This window comes from Canis lupus, chromosome 14, assembly GCF_048164855.1.
Source record: "Canis lupus baileyi chromosome 14, mCanLup2.hap1, whole genome shotgun sequence".
NCBI lineage: Eukaryota > Metazoa > Chordata > Mammalia > Carnivora > Canidae > Canis > Canis lupus.
Window position 1 is genome coordinate 29,656,939 of NC_132851.1, and position 19,729 is coordinate 29,676,667.

The following is a 19,729-nucleotide window of genomic DNA, read 5'->3' on the forward strand; positions in this document are numbered from 1 at the left end:
GGCTCCTTTCAATCTCCTCACAATGCACAAAATACCGTTTTGGCTTGTCTTTACTCCCAACCTTTTCTCCCTTCACTTTCCCTGTCCTGGAGTTGCACTGGCTTTATCTGCCTTATCTTTGACTCTGTCCCAAGAAGTCTAAAAATCTAGCCTGAGATCTTATTTTTTGTGCTTTCCTGTATTTTGCAAATAATACAGTGCAAGGAATGTAGCAAGTGTTTGATGCGCAGTGGCTGCTACTATTAATATTGTCACAGACAAATTATAATCAGACCCTATGCATCTTGGAGCTGCTAAATTGGAAGGAGTCATAAATTATTAGGTTTGGAGGAGACTGGAGTTACTCTTCAGTTACTCTTCAGCCCAAATTTTAAAATTGAAAACTAAGGATTTTGCCTAGACTTGTCAGCCAGCGAATGCCTGAGCTGTGAACTAGAACTCAACATTCAACAGTCCCCAAGTTTTGGTGACACCATCTCAATAATTTTCCCAATGGTTCTATCTCCCTGCTAGGAGTTGAGAGCTTTTTGAGCTGTGATGGCGGGCACTTACTCTCCACTGTGATTCAGGTTGTCGTAGCGCAGAAAGAGGCCTGCATAGATGGTCTCAGTCAGCAGGGCGTAGATGGCAATCATAATCAGCAGCACAGCCAGCTTCAGGACAGAGTTTAGGCGGAGGAATACCGCACAGGTCACCATGGCCAACACCCCAGTGAAGACAAAGTACTGGAAACAGAGAGAGGGGAGGTGGTCAGACTCAACAGGAATGTGGGAGGGTGGCTTTCCTTGGCCTGGGTGCTCACGGGTCTCCTGATGGAGATGGCAGCAGAGCACCTCTGTCTGGAGACCTCAGGCTGTACTCAAGTCCAATTGCCTCCAACAGAACTTATCACTTCCTCACCACCTCCCAAAACCTCCGTTCTCTGGCGTTTGGGGACCATTTACAACAGCCCTAAGCTACAACCCTCAATCTCTTCTTTGCTGCCCTTCTCTTCCCCATGTTCCACAGACAGGCCACCCTACACCTGTAGCCTCCACTTCTTTCAGAGAGCTCACATCCATGCAGTCCTCCCCTTCTGAGCTCTTTCTCTTCCAGTTCTAGAACAGTTTTCATCAGCTCTGTCTGCTTGTGGTCTCCAACCCCCCACTGAACACACACTGTCTTTCTCTCTCTGGAATTTCTACAACACAGACCTCATCATGGCAATCCTCGACTCGAAGGCCTTTCATGGCTCACCATCCCCTCAAATGGTGTTCTCCTTTCTGAGTAGGAAGCTCACATGGCCAGTGCGAGTCAGATTCTCCTTCACTTTCCAAACCCAACATATGCTTCATCTCACCATCTACCTGTGCCTCCCAAGGCTGTTTCCTGATCCTCCTGGGCCTCTGTGCTCTGCATCTCGTGTCCTTTTGCTCAGAGCTCATCCATGTGACTAAGCCTCACTTCCCCGACAAGCATCCTCTCTTCTGAGGAGTCTCAGTGGGCATCTCCAGGTGCCCTGGACACTGTCTGCCACAACACCACCCACCCCAGGACAAGATCAATCTCCTTGTACAAGACGTGGCTGTTCAAAAGGCCAGGCTGGCAGCACTCGAGCTGGAATACTGGCATGGCTAGCATGGCCCCCACAGGTCAGTTGGCTTAGCCAGATTTTAGCCTTCTTTGGGATCCTTCCCAGCCTCTTTCCCTTACAGAAGCATCGCACTGTATCACTCTGGATGGCAGGTTTGGATTCTGACTATCCAGTGGGGAAAAAGAATAAAACTGGCATTGTCAAGGCCTACTTGGTGGCAGTACTTTGATCTTTATAAACTTTTTCTCTTACAATTTTCAAAATACCTGGCCACAAGGGAAATCATAATTCTCACTTTACAGGTGAGGATACTGAAGCTCACAGAGCTTATGTAAATTGTTCAAATTCTCACGACTGGAAAGTGGCACCAAAGACAGCCACATGCAGTCATGTCCCTGTATGTGTGACTTGTAGCAACTGGCTGCCCCCTCTCTCCTATCACAGAAAGATACAGTTTCTGCATGGGTGGAAGAGACCAATAAGAACTTCTAGAAATATTTGAGCAAATACGGAAGATACTTTTATTGAGTTCTTAAGCCAAATCAACTCATTAATGTATACTTTCAACAGTGATATCAACAAATGTGGATAGCACCCTGATGAGAGGGCAAAGGCCCCGTGTCTTTCCTGTGCATTGGGTGGACTCAGAAATGAATAAGGCAGCGAGCGTCCTGTCCCTCAAGACCTCTGTGTCTGGAGCACCATTTAGTTTTGTCTTTCTTAATCAATCCAATTATGTCCATGTCTCAAATGGAGGATGAGCTTCCTTCAATTCTCCTTTAAGATCTTCCCTTGGCAGGATTTTTCAGGTAACTCAGCTTGATGCCACAAAGCCATCATTTTAACAGAGAGAGGAGAGGTGGAGAGACCTGAAGTGTCCTGTTTCATTGTTACTTGCATCTTAATGAAGGGTTGTGCATGGTTATGTCAATGCAAATTATGCATCAAGTATTAAATCAAAGCTGTCAAAAATGATTATGTCCTTGAACAAAACTTTATGAGGGCACAACAGCTAAGTTTAAAAAGTATGATAAGGATTGCCTGAGTGGCTGCTACAATCAGGGCATGTTGCTAGGCATTGGGAATTCCAAGGTGAGAGATGGCCTGGACCACACCCTGTGGTCTAAGATGTGAAGCAGATGTCAAGAGACCAACAGCAATATGCCGTGGGAAGTGCTCTGCCAGCTACATGATCAAATGTGATGGCGAACAGGGGCAGAAGGAACATAAGTTTGGATTTATGGGACAGGTGGATTTGAACTGGATCTGCAGGATGGATAGGATTCACATGACAGAAAATGGGAAAGGGAGAACATTCTAGAAAGATGGAATGACATACATGCAAAGGAACAAAGGAACAAATCTACAGAATGAACTCCTTGGGTATATCAAAGAACCACCTAATTCATCATAAAGAGAGCTAGTAACATAAGCAGGCAGGTAAGTTTCTAAAGAGTTACTCTCCTTCTTCCTCTGCCAAGACATCTGAAATCGTAAGAGTTAAGTACAGTCCCACATTTGCACAATGGATTGATGGATCTTTTTCTTTTTGTTGCCTCAACCAACTGTGTTGGTGTGCTCTTGGCAGCTCTGCCAGCCGCCCTCCTCCTACTGAAAGGAACCACCCTGATGCCTTGCACAGTTTTGGGAACTTTCTTCTTTGAAGTATAAAATTGAACCCTATGGTGATGCTATAAGCCACATCAAAGGATGAGGACCTTGGATAAATAACATCAGGAGCTTTAACCTCTGTCTCTTTTCTGGCTTGAATAACTAGCAGGAGTGGGATCAGGAAATGGAGAGGAACAGGAAGCTACAGAAGTCTCATGACTTTCTGAAAACCTCTCTTTGAGCTGCATCTGGACCTCTAAGTTGCATGTTTCCTAGAACCTAGGAGGATGCAGGATCCAACATAATGACTATGTTCCTATCAAATGACAAATAGTCTGTGTCCTTTGAAGTTAGCCCAGGAACTCAGAAGCTCCACAACTCCTAGAGGGTCCCCTGAATGGGTTCTGGGCATGAGGGGTTCACAGGTGTGGCAGGGCAGAGATAGAAGGCAAAGGCACATTGCAAAAACTCTTGTATGCCCTGCTGAGAAGTCTGTGCTTTGTTCTGCAGTCCGCAAGGAGCCATAAATGGGTTTCAGGTTTGTAATGGAATTATGGATCAGTGTTCTAGGAATAAACTGTCATGTGGACTAGTACAGGATGAATTGTAATTTATGGAGAAAAGCTGAAGGTTTAATGACAAGTTTGGGGACCGACTTGATAGATGGGGCAAGAGATACGTCTAGTTTTATGTGAAGGTGGGAAGAGGGAGGAGTCAGAACTGGTGCTAAGCATCCCAGCAGGGATTAAACTATTAACTCAGAAAAAAACCAACTACAGAATGAGAATGAGGAAAGGAAATGCGTTCAGCTTTAGGCTTCTCAAGCTTCAGGTATTGAGGATGATTCAGGAAGGTCAGCTCATGGCAACCACAGGTGACACGGTTCAGCTGACTCCACAGCTGTGGAGACCACTCAAGCAGAACATGAAAAGTAAAGACAGAAGATACAGAGACCAACCATAGAGACTCCCATGTTTGAGGGGCTGTGGAAGAAGAGAAATAAGACCATTGATTAGAGATTGTTGGGGGTATGAGAGGACAAGGAGGAGATGGGAGTGAAAAACACATGTAGCCTCCCCCAAACAAAAATCTCCATAGACAAAGATTTTCAGGGGAGCATTTCAAAGGTAATGTATAGAAAATGTTTTCAAAATAATACTGGAAAGCAAGATGTAAAATTCTATATGCACTATAATCACAACAGTGCAAAATCTGGACACAGAAAGGATGTTGCTTTGGAGTGGATTATTTCCATCAGTGAAGTCCTTTAATCTGATCATATCAAATGAAGCAGTGGGTCAAATGCATTCTGTTGCAGTGAGTCCTTCTATTCCCGAGAAGTCTGCATCCCATATAGTCATGGGGTTCTCTGCTTCTTCCTAGGTTTTAATGATGAAAAATAGTAATGCAGGATGTATATGAGAAATGTTAGGGACCAGGCAGTTTCCAGCAATCTTTGATAAAGAGCACACCACGCTGTGGTAATGTGAAGAAGGACTTGAATCCTGATCCACACAAGTCACACATGCTGGGCTCTGGAGCCCATTTGGTTACTGCCAAATTCTGTGGCGTTATAAACTCACAGGAAACAAAAGGAAAGACAGCTGACAATTTTCAGAAGTTAGTGTCCTTCAAAGAAAGAATCCAAACTTTCAGATTCACACAAAATCTGATTCTCAATTATAACTCTTGGTACAAGCAGCGCAGTGAAGTGCACACAGGTCAAAGACAGAGGTAGCTCTGCTTCATCCTGAGCCTCCCTTCCCTGCATGGCCCAGAAGTGACAGTGTCAGGATCCTGGGGTCACCACGGGTGCAGGTGGAGATGACCAACCCGCTTTTTACTAGAATGTGTAAGGCAGGGGAAAGGGACATTTTGCATATCCTGGGTGCTCCGCCACAATCCGACTGCTTTGGCTTATTCTAGATCCTGGTTTCCATGACTGGCCTTTCTTTTTCCCATACGAGGGGAAGAATGGTGAATATTCTCTAGTTTATTATAGTTGTTAGCTTCAACCTGTCAAAACTGCATTTAAAGTCCACAAGTAGGAGCACCTGAGTGGCTCAGTGGTTGAACGCCTGCCTTTGGCTCAGGTCGAGATCCCGAGGTCCTGGAATCCAGTCCCACATCAGGCTCCCCAGAGGGAGCCGGCTTCTCCCTCTGCCTATGTCTCTGCCTCTCTGTGTCTCTCATGAATAAATAAATAAAATATTTAAAAAAATAAAGTCCACAAGTAGATGAGATGTTTCTATCTGATTTTGGCTGAAGGCAGATGGACTGTTCTAGATATTTCTAGAAGCAACTACATTCTCAGTCAATACTTTAACCTTATAATCCTTCCTGGAAAGACATACCTGCATTGATGATATGTACAAATAATGACTATCCCAGGAAAGCTATGAATCAAAACTAATCAAAGAGCCTACACAGTATCTATTTCTTATGTAAAGGCATTATGACATAATTTTTTTTTTAAACGTGGGATGATGCTTATCTTGGCGGTGCTTACTGGTTGAGTCAATACACTCACTTGCAAGACTATGTCCTTATCTTGGCTGAGCTTCTTTGATGACTGCTCAGATCTTTGTAAATTATCATCAGAGTCTGTTTTTTTTTTTTTTTATCAGAGTCTGTTTTTAAAAAACATCAAAAATGCAGTCTGTATTTGATTCCTAAACAGTGATGTCCAGGGAATCCCTGGGTGGCTCAGTGGTTTAGCACTTGCCTTTAGCCCAGGGCATGATCCTGGAGACCCAGGATCGAGTCCCACATCAGGCTCCCTGCATCGAGCCTGCTTCTCCCTCTGCGCCCACCCCCCAATCTCTCATGAGTAAATAAATAAAATCTTAAAAAAAAAAGAGAGAGAGAGAGAGTCTCTTATGGTTTGCCTCTCTCTGATTTTTTCCCATTCAGTTAAAAAAAAAAAAAAGCAATGATGTCCAGCCAGATTATGAATCCCATTGACTTCCAGAAATTAAGTGTGAATTTCAATTAACCATAGAGAGGACAGCAATCTGACATTGTGAAACATACATCTAGGAAGTATCCACTGTCAGCTAAGAATGATTAACAGAGAGGAACATGGTGACATTGTTGGAATAGAGTGTGTGCTCCAAGACCACCCCCTCAGCATGAGCAACAAGTGCAGAATCTGGAAGGATCTGGCTCCCTGAGGTCGATGCAACACAAGGTGATTACCATCTTGGAAACAACTGGTGAGGCCAGGAGAACAATATGATGAAAGGGAAATAGGCTATGAAAATGTAGCCTGTTCACGTTTTTAGTCATACACTGGACACACGATCATGTAGATAAACCCATGTTTGGAGCATGGAGCCTTGTGCATTTAAAAAAATTTGTTATTGCTCTATCTTCCTTAAGTTCAGATCTCCACTTGGGCAGCACCTTTTTACCCTTGTTACCAATGCCTTCAAGAAAGAGACAAGGGAGAAACTAACATTTAATTAGTGCTTTATGGATGTCATCTCTATTTGTCACCCCAACAATCTTATGAGGTAGGTATTATTAAGAATCCCATTATAGGGGCACCTGGGTGGCTTAGTCAGTTAAGCTGCTGACTCTTTATCTCAGCTCAGGTCTTGATCTCAGGGTTCAAGACCCACGTTGGTCTCCAAAACACAAATCAAAACAATAACAAATAACCCCATTATATAAGTGAGAAAACTAAGGCTCAGAGTAGTTAAGAGACTTGTCCAAGGCTGCACAGCAAGTACATGGCAGAAGAAGAGTCCTCGCTCATTCAAGGTCACCACACAGCCTCTGCCACCCATACCTGGTATCTTTCCCAAGTTCTGTTAATGTCCTTAAAGACTTGAAATCTAAGCTTTAATGAGGTGGGACTTGTTGGTTTTTGGATCACCCTGTGCTTTTATGGCTTTTTCGCTCTTTGTGGGGAAAGGCGATTCCAAAAATTGCTTGTGATTTGGGAAAAAAAAATTGTTCTTCTTTATATATTTAGTCATAACATTTTATTAGCTCTGTGCAGGAAAAAAAAGAGATCATATAACATCCCTCTGTTCCACTAGAAAAAGTTCTGAAATTACTACAAAGCTATTTGATGCTTCTTCTTCGTTTGAATTTTCTGGTGGGCTTCCTTCTGCAAGGAGCGTGGGAAAACCTAATTTTACCCTGCATTGCAGCTGGAGACTTCTGACCACCCTGAATAAAGTGTCCTCCAAGCCACTTGGAGTTCAGACTCCTACATGAAGAGTTAAGCAGAGAAGTGAAGGCACTAGTTTTTTTTAATCATTACTTCTGGAATTTAAAAAATTTGCTCATTTACTCAACCGTGTATTCTTTTTTTCTTGTAATTGTTTCTCTTACTCTTTCTGGCTCTTTCTTGCTCTTTCTCCCTCTTGCCTCTTTCAATCCCCCTCTTTCTTCTCTCATATTCATCATGACAGTTAATATTTATTGAGCAAAGACACAGATAATGACAACCCTATGGGAGACTGGCTCTCGGGCCCTTGAAAACGTTAGCAAGCTCGGACTGCTCCTGCATACAACTGACTATTCAAATGTGCCAGTGCATATAATAAAGGGCTTGACTCTAAAATGGAGGTCTTCCCATCGAGGCTACTGAGAACCCTGTGCAGGTGTTTGAGATAATGACACTCTACATTTGTGTGTGTGATCTGCTTTTGTTTCACAAACCCATGTCTCTTCCCTCCCCCAGACAATTTCTCACATCCTCCTTGGAATGCCACTTTCTTCACTCTCATTTACTGTATCTTCATCCATTTTGAGTAATTGGTGAGCTCGAGTTCAATACTAAAATATACTTGGTACCCTATATTAGAACAGCCTCTTATGCTTTATAGCACATCATCCATATTTATATGATGTTTCTAGCACATGCTTTCGGACTGAGTCCTGTTTCTCATAGGTTGAAGTAGAGAGGTCAGGTACACAGACGATGAAGCCAAAGCTCAGAGAGATGAAGGGATTTGAAGACAAATGTGTGTTGAGTACTGGGCAGCCTTGTGTGTAGATTAAGCCTTTTACAAGGTCTGAGTGTCTGATTCCTTCTTGTTTGGTAGATAAATCCCTAGGTAGAGAGGCACAGCCATATATATTAAGATGGCAACCGGTCAGTCAAATCAGGTTGTTTGTGGTAGATGGTAATGGAAAGAGTCCAGATGCCCATTTTTTAGGCCAGTGGGGTACCTGCATCTAGGATGATGCCAGGAGTTGGCAAACATTTTGTCTTAGTGGGCCACACCATCTCTTGCAACTATTCAGCTCTGCCAATTGTACTATCAAAGTAGCCATAGTTGGGGTACCCAGGGGGTTCCAATGGTTGAGTGGCCAATTCTTGATTTCAGCTCAGGTCATGATCTCAGGGTCCTGGGATTGAGCCCCCATCATGCTCTGGGCTCAATGTGGAGTCTACTTGAGGGCTCTCTTTCCTCTACTCCTCTGCCTGTTCATGCTCTCTCTCTCTAGTAAGTAAATAAAAATCTTTACCAAAAACAAAGTAGCCATAGACAATTGGTAATAAATGGGTGTGGCTAAGCCCCAATAAAACCTTACTTACAAAACAGGTGGCAGTTAGAATTTCACTGGAGGCCACAGTTTACTCACCCCAGAGCAAGATGATCCTTTGGTTGTGGGAGGAAAGTACTGAAACTCTTATTTACCTCACTTTTAAACATTTCTAATTTTTGAATATGTTCCATACTGTACACAATACATTATCACAGTGATACAGGAATGTAAGTTAGAGATAAACATATATTGGTAGTGCAGGCTCAAAACCTTCTTACAGGAAATCATAAATGCATCATGACTGATGTTGAATGAGCAGGTATTTTGTGCTAGATGCTACTCTGGACAGGTTACATGGATTAATGCACTTAATCCTCACAACCACCCTTGAGGAAGGTACTACTTTCCTCCTCATTTTATAGATAAGGAAACCGAGGCACAGAGATGATGCTATGTCATCCAAAAGCCATTTTCTTAGGACCGGCAAACCCATGAGAGCTGTGGTCCTGAGTTTAGGTTTGGGGCTAAGGGGATACACTGTTTTTTAGAGTGAACTGGAAGCCCAGATTAATAGCTCAGCTTCACGTCAGATGACCTGTTGGGAGCTCCATATCTGCTAACTTGTCTAGGTAGGCACCCCAACAACATGATTATTCCCTAACCTCACAACAGCCACATGAAGAGGGTATTATTTTTCCCACTTTACAGACAAGGAAGCTCAAGTTGAGAGGGAATAAGAGCTGATTCAATATTCCACTGCTAGCAGGTGAAAGGGCTCAGCCAGCAGTGAAATCCAGCTTTGCCTAGCTCTCCAGATCTGATGGTTGGCCAACTCACTGCCTCCCAGGACACTCCTCATGCCCTCCAAACCTAGATGTTCTCAGGGACCTGGTGTCCCACAGATTCCATGAGGCCTGTGATCCTTCAGTACTTGGTGGGAGGAGGTCCCCCCATGACAGCTAGTCCCATCCTGCCCTGGACATCTTAAAGAAAAGCCTAGTTCCTCCCTAGCAACTGAGGACCAAGCTTGGATGCAGAAGCAGGAGGTCAAGAACAAGCCAGCTAGGGTTTCAACTGCAGTTCCTAGTCTTGTGAGCTGAATTAGGAAGAGGAGGAGAGAAGGAAGGAAGGAAGGAAGGAAGGAAGGAAGGAAGGAAGGAAGGAAGGAAGGAAGGAAGGAAGTCAGGGAGGAAGGGAGGCAGGCAGGAGTGGCGGTGAGTGGCACTGAGCATGTTTCTTTTGGGGCCTCTGTTATATTATCTAGAAAGTGGAGGTGACAACCTCTTGTTCCCCCACACAGTTGGAGAATTTCATGATGTTCTGCATATCAAATAGACGTTCTATACCTTGTAAGTGGCAGGAGCCTTTCTTCCCTTTCCAGAATGTTTCTCACACTGATTCTGGGGCCTAGATGAGACAACACAGAGCCCTTCTCCCACCCAAACAGTGGAGCAGTCTTAGGGAACAAGGGTCTACCTGGGTCCTCAGGACATGAGGCAGGCCAGAGTCTGTTAGGACCTTCCAGCTGTCCTCTGTCCTGACCCAGAACTTCTGCCCCCAGGTGTAAAAGTCTGGGCTGCACCTAACGCAGCCTAAACCTGTCCTTTGCCCGACACCATAGGCTGACCCCAAGGCTCAGGGCCAGACCTGTGGCTCCGCGGCCAAGGGAGGGTGAGACTTGCACAATGATGGTGGGACAATCTCTGCTGGGACACCTCCTGACCCTATGGTGCTGCACTTTGCTTTAAGTTCGGTTGTGGTTTGCTGGTGATTGTGACTCACTAGCTTCCTTCTTTCTAGCTCTCCCTCCCTACTCCTCTCTCCCTCCTTTCTTTTCCTTCCTTCTTTCATTCTCTCCTTCCTTTCCTCCTTCTTCCTTCCTTCCTTCCTTCCTTCCCTCCCTCCCTCCTTCTCTCCTTCCTTTCCCCTTCCTTCCTTCCTTCCTTCCTTCCTTCCTTCCTTCCTTCCTTCCTTCCTTCCTTCCCTCCTCCCGTCTTGTCCTTCCTTCCCTCCTTCTTTAACACAGCAAATGCCACTTGAGCCATAACTCTGCCCTGCGCTGGCAACAACAGCACATTCTGCTCTAAGATTTCGAGATGAGGAGGGGGGATGAGAGGAGGAGGGAAGGAAAGGGAAGAGGAAAATGAATAGAGTGGAGGTGAGTAAGGGAGAGAGGAGGAGGAGGAAAGAGGGAGAATTAGGAAAGCCTAGAAGTGGGAGTAGGAGAGAGGCAGGAGTGAGAAGGGAAGGCAGAGAAGAGGAAGGAGGAGGAGGGGGAGGAGGAGGAGGGGCAGGAGGAGCAGGAGGCAGAAGAAGGAGGCCAGCCTCTGGAAGGCTTTCTGAGACCTTTCAGCCAGTCCTGCTCATGCGGAACTGGTGGAGGAACCTAGGCCCAAGTCTTGCCAAGGGGAGCTCGGGAATAAATACCTCTGGGTAGGAGCAGATATCTGTAAACACAGCTGAGGAATTGAAAGTCAGGTTCTTCAAGGGTATCGACTTGTCAAAATCACACCACAGCTGCGGATTAAAAAAAAAAGAAGAAAAACAACAACAAAACAAAACACAACAACACAGGAACGACAAAGTCAGTGCGAGTGCTGGCAACAGAGTGTGCGTCACTGCTGAGCTTCGGCAGGAGCCTGGGCAGACCAGGCCCTACGGGGGGTTGGGCAGGGGAGGGGGGCTTCATTCCAGAATGGACGTGCCAGCTGGGATCTCCTCTTTCATTTTAAAGAAGGTGCTGGCTCAGAAAAAAGCATTTATAAGCCAGCCACGGAGCCAGGCATAGGGCAGTGGGATGTGCTTGTGGGACCCTGAAGAGAGCCAGATGGCAGGAGAGAAGGCCTGAGCTGTGCTCGCAGCCTGTCTCTTCATCCACAGCTGGGAGGATTCCAGGGATCTGAGAGGCACGTCTTCCAGAAAGACTTTTAGCAAGGGGTGCAGGAGAGCCGGGGTGGGGGGTGCATTTCCTAGGCCAGACATTGCTACAGATTTTGTGGTGCTCAGGAAGGAGTAGCTACCACGGGCTGAATGCCTCCTCTGTGCCAGACACTTTGGACAAAAAAGCCTCACAACCACCTTGTGACGTAGCTATTGTTTTCATCCCCATTTTACAATAGAAAAATATGAAACTCTGAGAAGTAAAGTAACTTGTCTAGCATCACCGAGCCGGTAAGCGGTAGAGCTGAGATTTGATCGCAGGTCTATCTGACTCCAAAGCCTCTGAACTTCCTACTGCACCCTTGTGGCATGGGTGGCCCAGAGTTAACCCTGACCTAGAGTCACTGAACTTCTTTCCAAATCCTGCACCCCGGAAATACCTGATTCGTCAAGACTTGAGATCCTGGCTACGTCTCCGCAGGCCATGATCAATGCTCCTAAGTACTTCCATTTTCAATTGCAATAATCTATAAAATAGTCATTAGATGATGACTTTAATTAGATTAGGATTTTCCTTTCTCTTTATCCCATAGAATCCTTTACGACAAGGCCAACCACAGAGCTTGAGCAACGTAGACTCTAGGTAATTATTGGGCCATTCTGGACAATTAATTTCAGGCAGTATAAGCCTCCGACTCATGGGCTGACAATTGGGGGAGTCCACAGTTTGGGTCCCTGAATTTGTGGAGACCCTCCCTCGGGCCCAAAGGGCACAATGATGGGTTCAGCCACAAGATGATGCCTCTCCTAGCCTCTCCCAATGTGCCAAGTTCAAAACCTGGAATCAGACAGATCACCCCTAAAATCTAAGTCATGGACAACACCGACTGTATGTATTATCACAGAAAATGCTGTCACTATCATGTTACCATTCTAGAGAGAAAATGAAATCATTAAAACATGGGTCACCAAATTAAAAGCAAATGATAAATATGGCAGCTGGAGAGTCATCTGAGTTCAATGTGTCACATCCAATATGAACTCTTGGAAAGTCATAAGCAAGATCTCAAGCTTCCTGAAGTTTCCTTATCCATCACATGGGAACGGTAATACCTACCTGTAGCACATAGTAGGTGCTCAAGAAATGACAGCTCTTTTATTTCCGTTCCCCCCACTCCCACTCCCAGAGATACAATTTAGCATTTGAGCATGAGCATGAGTTGTGGAGTCAGACAGACCTTATTAGCAAGTTATTTCATGTCTCTGAGCCTCAGTTTCCTTAGCCATAAGGTGGGGATAAGGAGACTTACCTCACGGGGTTTATGTGAGGAATTAACAAGAAAAACATGTACAGCTCCTCCTTCAGTGCATGGCACATAGCAGGTAGGTACTTAATTAGACAGAACTCTGATTCATGGTTATAATTGATTGGCCACCAATAATATAGAAACTTACGGGCGTCTGAGCTCCTTTGGAGCAAATGACCTCCCCCACTGGGAAAGAGACAATTTGCCACTAGTAAAGTGCACAGCTCTGACAGTGGCTGCATCTCTGTCCTGTCCCTAAGCTCGGGGCTGCACCAGGCACATGAAGGGAAGTGGTACCCATGCAAGAAGCTGCAGGCTTCATACACCCTTCATTCTTGCCTGCCTGCAAGAAGCCAGAGGGTTGATGGATTTGGAATGCTTACAATATTCAGGATGGCGCCCAGGAAGTTAATCAGGATGGATGCAAAGATGATGACATTCCGGGCCAAATAGGTCTCGTTAATCCAACAGCATGTCTTCCGGAGGACAAGGGGCAAACACTTATAATCCTCTGCTGTCGTGATGAGGACCAGAGCCGAATGCAGCATAATCAGGATGGAAAACTGGATGGCCATTGGCATCACCCTGAAAGGAAACCCAGAATGTTGGGTCACATGGCATTGATTGTCTGATCCCCACTCACTGGACAACACTGGAAGGTAAGCATATCCATGACTGCCCTTCCCCAACTCTGGCACCCAATAATTCTCTAAAGCTCTGATTATTCAGGAAAAGGACTATCAGCAGGAGACATTTTTATTATACCCATCTCTAGAATATTTTGTGGAGAAATTTTGAAATGACCATCAAATATTTGACTTGATTTATTGTTCCTGTCCTTTTTTTGATTTTTTACTTCTTTTATCATTCATTCATCTTTCTCACTAGGCAACTGCTGCCAAGGTAACACACCACTGGAATTTTATCTCAATATCCCGGCTGTGAGAGGGACCCAGATGCCCTTTCCCCTTTGTAGTGGATTTTATGAAACATTTTCCCTCTTGGTCTACTCCGATGCCAAGAACTTGAACTTGGAACCTGTTCCAAGTTGCTCAGTTTGGTCCTTGAGTACCAAGATTTGCGTGGAATATACCATGTGCCACTTGAGACATGGGTAAGGGTATGATTTGAGTAGTACATTAAGGAGAACTCATCCTTGCTCAAGGCTTCAACATCATCCCAAAGTATACATCTTGCGCTTCAAGGTCTCACTAAAGCTCAGGCCCATGGTAGCCCCTGTCTACTGGACACCTCTGTTGGGTGTCAGGCTGTTTGTAGCAACTCAGTGATCTCAAACCCCATCTCTGGAGGCGTCTCTAACTGCTTCCTTTCCTTACCAACCAACCTCTCACCAGGCATATTGCTTCCCCTTGGGAATTCACCCCTTGTTCTCTGTCCAGCCAACTGTTGCACATTGAAGCATACCTTGATGGAAGTGGCTCTTTCCTCTAAACAGTGACATTCATCCATTTGACTTTAGCATCTTCCACTGGTTGGTGCTCAATAAACATATGTTTAGTGAATGAAGTTAGACCTACCTTCTTCTAACAATGCCTCACTATCCTTCTGCCTGAATTGTTATATTTATTATCAATAGCACTAGCGTCGGTAATATACTGAGCTCCGATTATGTGCTAGACACAATGCTAAGCAATTTATATAATTGCTGATGTCCATTCCTTGGAACAGACTTATCAAGTCTTTTTATCTTTCTTTTTCTTTTTTTCAGATGAAGGTTTAAGGCTCAGAGAAAAGCAACTTCCCAGGGGTTGCAGAGTTGGTTAGTGTTAGAGCTAAGATTTAAAGTCCACTGTGCCATCCTAATCACTTTCACGAGTAATAGACCTCCCACATGTGCTGTCATCTTTTTTGTCTTCCGTGGTTTCATCTACTTATTCATTCAACAAGCTTCTTCCCAGATACAGTAGTTGGCACCATGGGATACATAGACACATGTTCTCCATCCTCTAGGAGATCATAATCTAGAGGGGAATATGGACATACACACGATGAACTATTGGATAATACGCTATGATCCATAAAGGGTTTTGCACAACCATCATCTAGAAAACAGGAAAAGCAATCAAGGGAGGCCTCACAAAAGAGGGGACATTTGGGTCAGGCCTTGGAGGTTGAGGAGAGGGTTCTAAGGAGGGAAAGGTGGGCAGCATGAGAAGAGCATCAGGAGAGTAAGAGTGACCGCTGTGTTTAGAACTTCCACTAACCCAAGTGGTGAGGCTGTTGGGCTCGAGAGTGAGGGCTCTCCCAAATGCTGTGTATGAAGTTCTACATGGAGGTGAGATACATATGTTCCAGATGTTTAATTGGGAAGGACAGGGTCAGATCTGTGTCTCTGAGGAACAGTCATGGTGGGAGGTGGAGGATGGAGTGAAGAAGAGAGAAAGCGTTTAGCAGAGGTTTAGATAGTTGGGGCCCGAGTTACCAAGGGAGGGACATAAGGTAGCAGCACTGATAACTGGGAGGTTCAAGGAAAGACCTGGTGGTTCTCTTCATATGTTTTTTGTGTGTGTGTTGGGGGGAGGTGGATGGCAGAGTGGCATCATTAAGGCTGACTCTCATGCTTCTGCCGTCTTAAATGGCAAATGCAGGAAGAGAAGCTGGTCCATAGAGGGTAAGGATGGTGAACTTGATTTGGGGAAAATTGAATTTTTGGTCCTTGTGGATCATCCAGCTAGGGCCATGCAGATGGCTAGGCAGTTAGAGGGACGGTTGTGGAACTATGGGTCTGGAGTGAACAGGTGGCGGTTGAAGATCTATGAAGGAAGGAGTGTGCCCAAGGAGGGTAAGAAGTAAGGGAACCACAGGTGAAGCTACAGAAGAAGTTGATGGGCTGGAAGAAGAGAAGGCAGCAAAAGGAATTTAGGAAATGTAGTCAAATGATCAGGAGAGAAGGACACCCAGGAGGCAAGTCATTTGCAAGGTGGGGAATAGATAAGACTGGTAAATTCCTCTGCGTGCTCAAGCATCACAAAATCTGGAAAGTCACTCTCTCTGACTTTTTTTGTTGGAGGTTTTAGAGTTTTCTTCTTTTTCTTCTTCTTCTTTTTTAATGCTTGCACAGTTTTGATTTTATGGATCACCTTGACAGGAAATCTCTGCAGGAGTTCTAGATAAGAACAGAAGGTCTGTGCAGCAGTGGGTTCCCAGAGGGCTCTGGGCAGATGGGAAACATCCCCCCAAATCAGGCTGGAAAAACACTCCTGAGCAACACACCATCCTTCTGGGGCACCCAGGGGAGGCAAATGAAAGGGGACACAGGTGGATCGCTTTTGTCAGACAGTCCCTGGAGAAAGGGGGCCAATTTCAAGCCTGATGCGTCTCAATACCATGGGGCAGCCACTGAGAATATGAATGCCTTGTTTCAAAGTGTGAGGCGGAAGCAAAGCCTGCAAAGATTGCTCTGAGAGCTGCTAGGCAGGAGCCTCAGACTCCTCTGCAGTCTTCGCTGCCATCTGGGTAGTCTGTGGACCTGCATGGCCTGCCTGGCCTGGGGCTCCTGCTCTCTCCTCTCCGCCCTAAGGACTGTGCTTCTTCTGCTTCTGTGCTCTCTCCTGGGGGGAATGTCTTGTTCATCCTTCAAGGCTGTTTTTCTCTGGATTCTTCTATGACACCTGGTATAGAGCTGAGCACACAGAAAGCGCTCAATAAACTTTACTCGCTGACTTAACTCTTTTTGTGGGGAGAGAAGATGCTGTTCCTCCCCTCACCAGCCTTCATAGGGAAAAGGCTTCTTTCTCACTCACCCTCTGGCATCTCTGCGCATCCCCTTGCTTCTAGGAGGAGTCTGCCATTAGCCTGATCAGAGCCTATCTGGGATGGCTCTTGGAAGGAAGAGCCACTGTTGAAGTTCAGTGTTTATGTGAAGTTCGGCCGCTGGCCCTTCACATAAACACTTCTTGTAGACCCACTAAGATGGTTGGGAAGCCAGAACCAGGACCTTCTCTGTAAGAAGAGGCCTGGCTATCTCCTCCTGGCAATGAAGCTCAGATGTCACCAGGAAGTACCAACAGACAACTGCTCAGATCTTCCTTCCTTTGGGACCGGGGAGGGGGTGGCAGTTGATGTGCCTTGTACTGGTCTTTCTCAGCTTTGTAGTCGTGAGATCCCACACTGGTGTGGGAGGTAGAGTAGGAGACACAAGTAGAGATCCAGGAGATTCAGAATGGACACCATGTGGTCTCTTGACTTCAGCCACGTTCTGTATTCCAGGCTGTAGTTTTGCACAGGCAAAGCACGCGTTTGCTTGGCAATGTACAAAACTGATGTTTTGTTGCCCATCCAGCTGTTGAATTTTTGGGTCCACTTCTGGTGGGGTGTTTCGGTATGCTGGGATTGGCACAGAGAACCCACCTGAGCCCCTAATACCATTTTAAAGGATGAGCACTCCCTTCTGGGTTTACTGAAACAAAGGAAAGGGAGGAGCAATGGCCCGAGCGCTTGCATTTCCCCAAATCTGGATACTGAATCATAATGCCCAATGCGATGGTATTTGGAGGTGGGGCATGTAGGAGGCGATGAGGTCATGAGGGTGGAGCCCTCGTGAATGGGGTCAATGCCCTCATTTTTATGAGGCCCCACAGAGCTCCCTGGCTTCTTCCTCCACATAAGGTCATAGGGACAAGCCAGGCAGAGGGCTCCCACCAGACACTGAATGTGCCAGTGCCTTGATCTTGGAATTCCAGCCTCCAGAATTATGAGAAGTAAAGGTCTGCTGTCTATAAGCCCACAGTCTGTAGTATTTTGTTACAGCAGCTGGAAGGAGCTAAGACCTACTGTCTTAGGTAAAAGGTGGGCATGTGGGGTAGTGAGTGGAAGAGTGAACAAAACCCTGGGTGTTTGAACCCATAACCCCAAAACCTAACCAAGGACACAGCCTTGGGCAAGGTAACTAACTCTCCTGAGCATCATTTTTTTAGTCTGCAAAACCAGAATTTTTAAGTCTACCTCTTAAAGGAGGCTCTGAGATTAAAATAATAAAGCTGTGTGCTTAGCACATAATATGAATTTAAAGAAACATCAAGTCTTCTCTATTCACAGTGAAATCCAGAAAACCGAGGACGTTTCAAAGATCGATGGGAAGAATATTAATTATAAGATGCAAGGCGCTGGCGCTGCCTATAAAATTTCTCCAAGATTCTCTGCAGCAGCTCCTCAGTGTTCATTTCTTTCTGCACACATAAACATTGTAACAACCAATTATAGTTTTTTAAATCTAATTATAGGGCTACTCAGGCGTCCAGGGGCTCTGAATTTGCTTTGCATTGTTGGTGTCCATAAGAGGCAAGGAAACCTCTCATTTCTGAAATTGAGTCCAAAAAAAATGACAAGGGATTTGCAAACAGCTCTCTCCAAATCATTTCTAGATATTAAGTTCTAATTGCTCTCCACAGTCTGTCTTTAAAACAGAGTCTGGGTTGGCATCACGACTGGCTGTTTGCTGGGAAGGTGGAGATCAATGAGTGCGAGTGAACAGCCTCTGGCAGCTTGGGGTGCAGTCGTAAACGGAAGCTGGGATCACATCCAAAGATGACATTTGTACCACCCTCCAGAATCTGCAAAGCCTGTGGGTCCAATAGTGCTGTTGAGCCTCACAGCGACCCTGAGAGGTAGGTATTCTTAGCCACTTCAACAGATGAAAATACTACGGCTCAGGAAAGGGAAGGGAACCAGAATTTATCAAAATCGATATGGTTCTTTTACCTCTCACAGCAACCTTAGGAAGTGGGTATTGCTATTTCCATTTTACAGATGAGAAAATCGAGGTTCCCGAGAGGTCAAGTACATACATACAGCTAGAGAGGTGCACAGAAGTAGTAAGATCCGGTGCCTCTTTCTTTTTTTCCCCTAGCCTCCTTCTCTTGCTTGCATGTTTTCTCCTCCCCCTTCTTTCCTTTCCTCTCTTGTCCCCCCCTTCCTCCCTGTCTGTCCTCTACCCTTTCATCACCATGCTTGCAGACTGAGATACACTGTGCTACCATCACAAAAGATAATATTTCTGTCCTTTCCTCAGTTTATCCTTTTGGGAGAGGAACATCTGCGTGCGTGTGGAACTTGGAGCCCAGGGCCGAGCAAGCACTGTCCTTGCCAGGGTCCGTGACGCTTTGCTTTGCGGGCTGGGAGTCAGCCATGGTCATAGGGGCAGAGCCCGCCTCCTCTGCTCAAAAGTCCATGACAGAAGAAATGCCAGGGAAAGGCACCTACCATCTGTTGAGCCGCAAAGAATCAATCAGACACAAAATGAGTTGGAGAGGAAACAAGCACATGTAAATGAAAGCCTCTGCTGTGCGTCTGGGGCACAGGGACCCCTCAATCCCACAACATGCCGACTGTCTGGTCAGGGATCAACTGGGGATGCTTTCCTCACTGTCAGTTTCTTCTCTTTGACTGTGCAGGTGAGTTTGGGGCTCCAGCTGCTATTTCAGCTTGCACCCCAGAGTCAGAGACTCCTGCTGGCCAGCTGCTGCCTGAGGATGCACGTCTCTTCCCCTGAAGCCAGGAACCGGGTCTCGGGGCTGAGTCCCCATCCTTGGTCATGGCCCTTGGGAAGGGAGCCCACCCAGCCTTTCTGTCCCAGTGCCGCCCTGGGCTCCTCTCTCTCTTCCATCCCCCATAGCCCAATCCATCTCTGCCCTAACCATCTAGCAAATTCTTCCTCTCTGGTCCCCGCCCCCACCCCCTCCAACGCCCCCACCACTGTTATCTTGTCCCTACCGTTTCTCACCCCAGAGTCTGGCAACTGCCTTCTATTGGTCTTCCCTAAAGACCCTCCTGCCTTTTCATCTGCCATGTTAGTGTGATCCTTCTACACACAAAGTCAACCACATCACTG

General features: G+C 45.9%; 1 protein-coding gene across 3 annotated transcripts in view; it reads right to left on the reverse strand.

Moving 5' to 3' along the window:
- ADCY8 (adenylate cyclase 8) overlaps positions 1 to 19,729 on the reverse strand; it is a 214,681-nt gene that overhangs the window by 35,461 nt on the left and 159,491 nt on the right. For 2 of the 3 annotated variants that reach the window (XM_072774518.1, XM_072774516.1), the window contains 3 exons: positions 13,263 to 13,464; positions 11,120 to 11,209; positions 553 to 725 (listed from right to left, as the gene is read on the reverse strand). In XM_072774518.1, coding sequence (XP_072630619.1) covers positions 553 to 725; positions 11,120 to 11,209; positions 13,263 to 13,464 — 465 coding nt within the window. The remainder of the gene's footprint in view (positions 1 to 552; positions 726 to 11,119; positions 11,210 to 13,262; positions 13,465 to 19,729) is intronic. The other variant, XM_072774517.1, reaches the window with a different exon arrangement.